This window comes from Notolepis coatsorum (genome assembly GCF_963971535.1).
Source record: "Notolepis coatsorum genome assembly, chromosome: 5".
In the NCBI taxonomy this organism is placed as follows: Eukaryota; Metazoa; Chordata; class Actinopteri; order Aulopiformes; family Paralepididae; genus Notolepis; species Notolepis coatsorum.
Window position 1 is genome coordinate 148,825,075 of NC_140169.1, and position 7,868 is coordinate 148,832,942.

Below are 7,868 nucleotides of genomic sequence, written 5' to 3' on the forward strand. Positions count from 1 at the left end.
TCTGGTCTGCATCCCCTTAACAATTGTGTGTATTGAGCCGTACTGTATTGTACTCATTCTGCAATCTGTTGAAGGAAAACTCAAACATTTCGGGAAATTAGCTTATTTGCCATCTACCCTGGAGTTAGACAAGAAGATACATACATACCTTGTTCTTCTCTGTGCATGCAGTAGGAGTAGGAAGATGTTGGGAACTAGGCTAATGGAGGAACCTACTTCCAGTGACTGACGCTAAGCTAGGCTAGCGGTGCGCGTCTTCCTACTCCTACTGCATGCACAGAGAAGAAAAAGGGTATGTACCTGCTTGTCTAACTCCAGGGTAGATGCCAAATAAGCTAATTTCCCAAAATGTTGGAGTTTTCCTTTAATAACATTTTCAATCAATCAATCAATGGTCAGTAACATGGGTCTCCCAGTCCCTCCACTCAGTAAACAGAAAATGCATTTCCTGGTATCCCGTTCCCACTCTATCCAATCAGGAAAGAGGACTCTACACTGCAAAAATGGTCTGAAGAAAATAAGAAATAAAAATGTGTTTTATGAAAATAATGAGCTTGAAACAAGTAAAATAATCTGCCAGTGCAGTAAGCAAATCTGGCTTGGCAAGATTTCTTGAAATAAGTACAAATATCTAGGGCTCTCTCTCCTGATTGGATAAAGAATATTTATGTTTTGGGACTGAGAGACCCATGTTATTGACTAAACACTCTATATCAGTGATGGATGTCGGAATGTAGAGCTATTACTTTTAACATGTAGACCACTTATTTGAACAAAAAAAATATACATCTTGAATACACCTTTAACACTTTGATCGCCATGGGTTAAATTCATAATTTACCATCCCTTGCCAGCTCTATTTGTCTATGGAGAAGTTCCCCTTCTTTGCAGGGCTATAACTTTTTAAATTCTATTGCTAAATTGCCATTATTATGGCCCATTCAATGTCCTATATGTATTGTTCAGGGTGTAGCAACGTTAAACTTTTTCATTCACATATTCATACTAAAATATGGTCTAAAGTATAAGTATGTTTTTATCGTTTTCTGCAGCTTTATCCAGAACTTGATTTATAGCTCCAAATGCATTATATTGATGATGAAATACAGTTTGATAGCAATCGGCGCAAGATGAAAAATTTCAACTGGACGTACTTCTAGAATGATCTACGTATGATCTGATGATGGGCGGGGGATCGCTTATAATTCCGTGGGTAAGCGTTAGATGATTCATCCAGAGTGGGTCATATGTTCATCATAGCAGTTTATATGGAATACGTTAGAAAATAACGCTGAATCTTACCGTATGTTCCTCGCGCCGTTGGACGATCAGCGTGGAGTAGACCGTTTTCGATTATGGGATGTTGATCCTGATGAACCATTTCCAGGTTGTATAATACTATATACGTCCAAATAGCGTTGTTTATTGAGTTAGGGCGAGCAATTGATCATCCAGTGTGTTGAGATGGAGTCCGGCTACCGATCGCGAGTGCCCGGAGCACATATGGATGAGCACTTCCTGTTTGGCGCGCCCCTCCCTCTACATCTCAGGGCTCCGGAGGGGAAATATGATTTCGATCACAGATTTTTGAAATATTGACATCAAAGACGAGTTACGGCGTCTTCGGCAGAATGAGCATGGCTAGGAATGACGTCTTAACTCGTCCCCGGCGATCATAGTGTTAAGATGGGTCAAGTGCAGAGGACGAATTTCCCCAAGGGGATTGATAAAGGTACATACATAACATATACATACAAGGCGGTCAGGTGGCGTAGCGGAGATTGTGCTCGTCACCAATGCAAGAGGCTGCGGTCTCGACTACCGGAGAGTCAGCATTGCCTTGGCTCGGGCTGATCGCTATACTAACTCGTTTGGTTGAGTTAGGGGGAGGGGAGCCGTGGGTGGGTCCTGGGCGTTGTGGACAGCGACCCCTACAGTTCGGTCGGGGCGCCTGCACAGCAAGGGTAAGATCTGGAGAGAGGTAGTGCGACCTTCCACACGTTACACTCTCCCGGTGAGAATCTGCGCGGCCAGGCTGGCTGCCGGCTGGCTGCACATGCGTCGGAAGAAAGCATGTGACAGTCTCCGACCTCTAGGACCAACAGTAGGGGAAAGTGTGCAACAACCAGGAAGGGGGTTGGGAATTGGCATAACGACTAACAGTGGGATGGGAGAAAAATCGGAAAAAGAAGGAGGGGGAAAAAGATTAAAAAAAAAAAAAAAAAAAAAAAAAAAAAATACATACATACATACATACATACATACATACATGACAGAAGTGAGGTTAAATCACATCACGTCCAATGTTGCAACACTGTAATCATGTAAAGTATCAAACAATATGAAGCACAATATAAACTCGTTTCGCAATTATGCCACATCAATGTGGAACGTCCTACCCAAAGCTGTAAAGGAATGTGAATCACTACCCACTTTCAAAAATACTCTCAAGGAGCACCTACGGGAGACTGCAATTCGAAACTGGCCCCTGTAAATGCCCTACCCCAACCCCCTCCAATGTACAGTAAATTACCTAACCCAAGAATACACGAGACCCTCCTCTTGGAACCAAGTATGGTTTCGTCGATATTCCAATGTACAGTTTTGCTTGTACAGTTTCCCCCACACCGCCTACCCACCCGCCCCCCCCCCCACCTCCAATGTACAGTTAAGCTAACAACATAACTAGTGAACTAGCCTGGCAGGTTTAAACTAACAACATAAGTGAACTAGCGTGGCAGGTTTAAGATAACAACATAGGTGAACTTTGATTGATTGATTGATTGATTGAAAACTTTATTACCAGATTGCAGAATGGGTACAGTACAGTACAGTACGGCTCAATACACACAATTGTTAAGGGGATGCAGACCAGAGAAGTCTATCAGTGAGCTGGATGCAATCCTACCTGGAGGGGAGAGAGCAGATGGTGGAGGTAAACGGTACCCTATCCCCCCCCCTCACAGTAAGCTGTGGTGTTCCACAAGGAAGCATACTAGGTCCGTTCCTAATTTATGCAAATGACATGTCATCAGCTTGTGACTGCAACTTGTTCCTTTTTGCGGACGACTCAGCCCTGCTGGTCTCTGACAAGAACAAGTTACAGGTTGAAAAAACCCTCAGCTCAGAACTAGGCAAAATCTGCATATGGCTCGCTGATAACAAACTATCATTACACATGGGCAAAACAGAGTCCATTCTCTTCGGTTCAAATAACAAACTCAGCAAGACCGACGGCTTCTCAGTTACAGTGGGTGACAATATTGTCACAAGGAAAGAAGATATTACCTACCTGGGTTCCATCCTAGAGGCAAATCTTTCCTGTGACAAAATGGCATCCAATGTAATAAAAAAAGTCAACCAACGAACTCGATTCTTGTACCGGATCTCCTCACTGGTAAACAAGAATACCCTGAAGACTCTAGCAGGAGCACTCATTCAAGGGTACTACGACTATGCTTGCACCTCATGGTACCAAAGCACCTCAAAGGCGCTAAAAACAAAATTACAAACATCTCAAAACAAACTGGTCAGACTACTGCTTGACCTTACTCCTAGAACCCACCTCACCCCTGCCCACTTTGACAACCTAGGATGGCTTAGAGTAGACGACAGAGTACAGCAACTTGCAATGGGCCTGGTCTACAAGATACACTACACGACCAAGGTACCCATGTACATGACAAAATACTTCCCAAAGGTCAGTGAATACCACGATCACAACACCAGAGGGAGCTCCACAAATCATGTTAAACCCAGATTCGGCTCAAACAAGGGACTAAACACGTTTCGCAATTATGCCACATCAATGTCGAACGCCCTACCCAAAGCTGTAAAGGAATGTGAATCACTACCCACTTTCAAAACCACTCTCAAAAAACACCTAAGGGAGACTGCAACTCGAAACTGGCCCCTGTAAATGTCCGAACACAAACCCCTCCAATGTACAGTAAATTACCAAGTATGGTCTTGTCAATAATCCAATGTACAGTTTTGTTTGTACAGTTGTACAGTGTCCCCCACCCACCCCTCCTACCCAACCCCCCCCCCCCCTTCCCCCCACCCACCCAACCACCTCCAATGGGCCACCCCCACCTACCCAATCCAATGTACAGTTTCTACGTCAAATGTATATACTCTTTTTTTTCTGGACTCTTTTTGTATCACAAACAGTACTGTAATTGCAAATCTGGTATGTCATAAATGTATAGATATAGCAGTACTGTCTATCTGTATGTCATATATGTTACGATGAATTGAAAATGGGGGACCCTGATGTAAACAAGACAAAAGTCTTTCTCTGGTCTGCATCCCCTTAACAATTGTATGTATTGAGCTGTACTGTACTGTACCCATTCTGCAATCTGTTAATAAAGTTTTCAATCAATCAATCAGAAAGACTTTCGTCTTGTTTACATCAGGGTTCCCAATTTTCAATTCATCATAACATATATGACATACACGACATACAGATAGACAGTACTGCTACATCTATACATTTATGACATACCAGATTTGCAAATACAGTAGGCTACTGTTTGTGATACAAAAAGAGTCCAGAAACAACTAACTAACAACTAGCCTGACAGGTTTAAACTAACAACATAAGAGAACTAGCCTGGCAGGTTTAAACTAACAACATAACAACATAACTTATCTTACCTTCGTATCGCAGATCGATCAAAACAAGAACATATGGGATGTAAGTGAAGATCTTGTGCGCCACGTGATCGATTGAAACCATGATTCTTCTTCAATAATCACTGCTGTTGGGTCAAATACAAGGCAGCGCCGTGTTTCTTAATAAGCCACAAAACAAAAGCTATCTAACTGTCAAACGTAGCGTTATTACAACTAACGCGCATCATAGTATTTCAGCCACTTTGACAGCAGTCCATGCGCCGCTGAGTGACAGCTCTGTGACGTCACCAGGGAGGAAGTGGCCGGTCGTGGGTGGCTGCGATTGGCTGACCTGTTGGGGGAAACCCCGCCCACTGCGATTGGTTGGTTCAACGGGGAAGAGCCACGCAGCCACTGACGTGAGAAGCGTGTGCGTGCGTGTGTGTCTGTGTGCGCGCGTGTGTGTGTGTGAATGTGAGTGTGAGTGTGTGTGTGTGTGTGTGTGTGTGTGTGTGTGTGTGTGTGTGTGTGTGTGTGTGTGTGTGTGTGTGTGAGTGAAATGCCTGGGCATTAATGTCACCTCTCCCCAATTACTCACTACTCACTCAGTATTCATTAGACATGTCACTCACAAGTCTCACTTTTGATTGATTGATTGAGTGAAAATGTTATTAACAGATTGCAAAATGGGTACAATACAGCCGAACGTTCTAGAACATGGGTGAGATGTCACCGTATGATGTCATGACCAATGTTCTAGAACATTTGTGTATGTATATATGTATTCTGCAATTCTCTCAGAGTCATTCAGTCGACTGCAAGCAACGTAGCATTACCTTGTTGTATTTCTGTGCTTAATAAATGCTATTTGCTCTGCCTCCAGCCACCGTCTCCGACTCATCTCTCGGCACTACAACAGCTCAATACACACAATTGTTAAGATGATGCAGACCAGAGAAAGACTTTCGTCTTGTTTACATCAGGGTCCCTCATTTTCAATTCATCAAGACTTTATGACATACACAATATACAGATAATAGCTTCATTATGGTAAACAGCAACCTAATTATCTGCACCTCTACCTGCAGCACGTCTACCTGCAGCCTCCTCTGAACAAGCCCCCAGGAAGCTACAATGTGAGAGCAGAGTATTTAGCTTCATATGTTTATTTTATTTTATTTATTTAGCACATTATTTAAAAAAAACAGTGCTAGGAGGGAACGAAGCCCAAAGGGCATGTACAAAGTTCCACTCCCATCTCATTGTCCATAAACAATATGAACGAAATACATGTGTAGCAAGGTCTACACACTATAGCGAAAACATGGAAGATTGACACGAGTCAGTAACAAGAACAATTTTTTTTTTTTTTTTGATAAACAGCAACCTAATTATATACTTCAGGCTAAGTTTTGCCAATAATATTACTCACAATTCTTTACTAACTACTGTTTCTGAAATGTGCCTGCAGCCTCCTCTGCACCTGCCCAGCCTGCCTCTGCCCCCAGTTCTGACCAGGATGTCAGCCAATGGAACTGCTCTCTCCAACAGCGCATCTGGACAAAGACTGAGCTGGAAGCCTTGGGTCTATGGCCAGGGTCCCGACCGGTCCGGCATCTTATGAATATGGTGTCCTTGTGGCGTCATCCACCTCAGCCTGAACTCATTGATTCCACTTCTGAGCTGCCATCACCCAAATACTTCCAGCTCCATCCCTTCTTCATCTGGAGGCCTGAGCATGCCATAATGGAGCAACTCAGGAACAACTACATCCTGCCTTGTCTCTATGGCTGTCTTTCTCCTCAGGTTCTCTCTGCAGGTGTAGGAAGGCCTCGGGTGTAGCACTCAACACTTTGGTCAACATTGTTACTCAGCTGATAGAGTTGAGCCCTTCCTGATGACTTGTCGAACAGAACTTGTAAGTCGCTTTGGATAAAAGTGTCAGCTATTTTCTTTTCTATTTTTTTTTTTATATCCTTTATTTATCCAGGAATGTCCCATTGAGATACAATATATCTTCTTCCAGGGAGTCCTGACCAACACAGCACACAACAAGTTTCAACATAAAAACAAGGGCATTAAACAAAAAACATACAAATCAAATACAAATACAGAAGGCCATTTGTGCAGTGGCAAGAAGCATAATCACATCAGCAATAATGCGTGATCCACAGAGTCAAACGCTTTAGACGGATCAACAAACAATGCTGCACAGTTTTTTCTTGTCTAGTGCTTCAATTATGTCATTTGAGACTAGCATAGTCACTGAAGTACTATGGATCTGAAGCCTGACTGAAACTCGTTAAGAATATTATGGTCAGCTAGAAACTTTTTCAGTTTGTTTACAAGAGATTCAAAGACTTTGGCCATTACAGACAATCTGGAAATAGGGCGATAACATTCTGCACTCGCACATACACAAACGCACTTTAAGAAAAGAACTTGTTGTGATTGTCCTTGTTTTCCGTCCGTATAATATGTAATGGGATCCTATTCCAGTATGTTATGGCTCTATACATTGCTATATAAATGAAGATTATTATTATTATTTACAAATATAGAGTAAAGGAGGGGTTCCTTTACAACTTCCTTGGGGAATAGCACACTGGAGTGTTACCATATTTGACATGGAACCATTAAATACAACACATTGTGGCTCTATACATTGCTATATAAATGAAGATTATTATTATTATTTACAAATATAGAGTAAAGGAGGGGTTCCTTTACAACTTCCTTGGGGAATAGCACACTGGAGTGTTACCATATTTGACATGGAACCATTAAATACAACACATTGTTGTCTATTAGACAAGTAGCTTCTCATCCATTCCATGGCAGTGTCTTCAAGCCCATATGTGTGTAATTTCAATAATAATAGGTCATGATCTATGATGTCGAAAGCCGCACTGAAATTCAAGAGCACTGTACCCACAACTAACTTCCTATCGATCAGTTGTGGCCAGCTATCTGTAAGAGATGTTAAAGCAGTTCCTGTAGAGTATCCTACTTTGTATGCATGCTGGAAATCAGAATTAATGTTTTCGTTGAAATACTTTTGAATCTGCTTGAACACAATTCCTTCCAATAACTTACCTATTACTGGTAAAATACTAATGGGCCTACTGTTTGAACCTGTAAATGTCTCTTTACAGTTCTTTGGTAGTGGAGTTACTTTTCCAAGGCTGAGGAAAGAAAATTAAATATATGTGATAGTGGCTTAGCCACACATTTTGCAGAGATTTGTA

The 7,868-nt window shown here is 42.2% G+C and overlaps 1 protein-coding gene across 1 annotated transcript in view; it reads right to left on the reverse strand.

Moving 5' to 3' along the window:
* Nucleotides 1–4,896, reverse strand: part of dnajc3a (DnaJ (Hsp40) homolog, subfamily C, member 3a) — a 68,367-nt gene extending 63,471 nt beyond the window's left edge. The window contains exon 1 of the mRNA XM_084315047.1: nucleotides 4,663–4,896. Coding sequence (XP_084171173.1) covers nucleotides 4,663–4,744 — 82 coding nt within the window. The 5' untranslated portion in view covers nucleotides 4,745–4,896. The remainder of the gene's footprint in view (nucleotides 1–4,662) is intronic.
* Nucleotides 4,897–7,868: the final 2,972 nt, after the last annotated feature.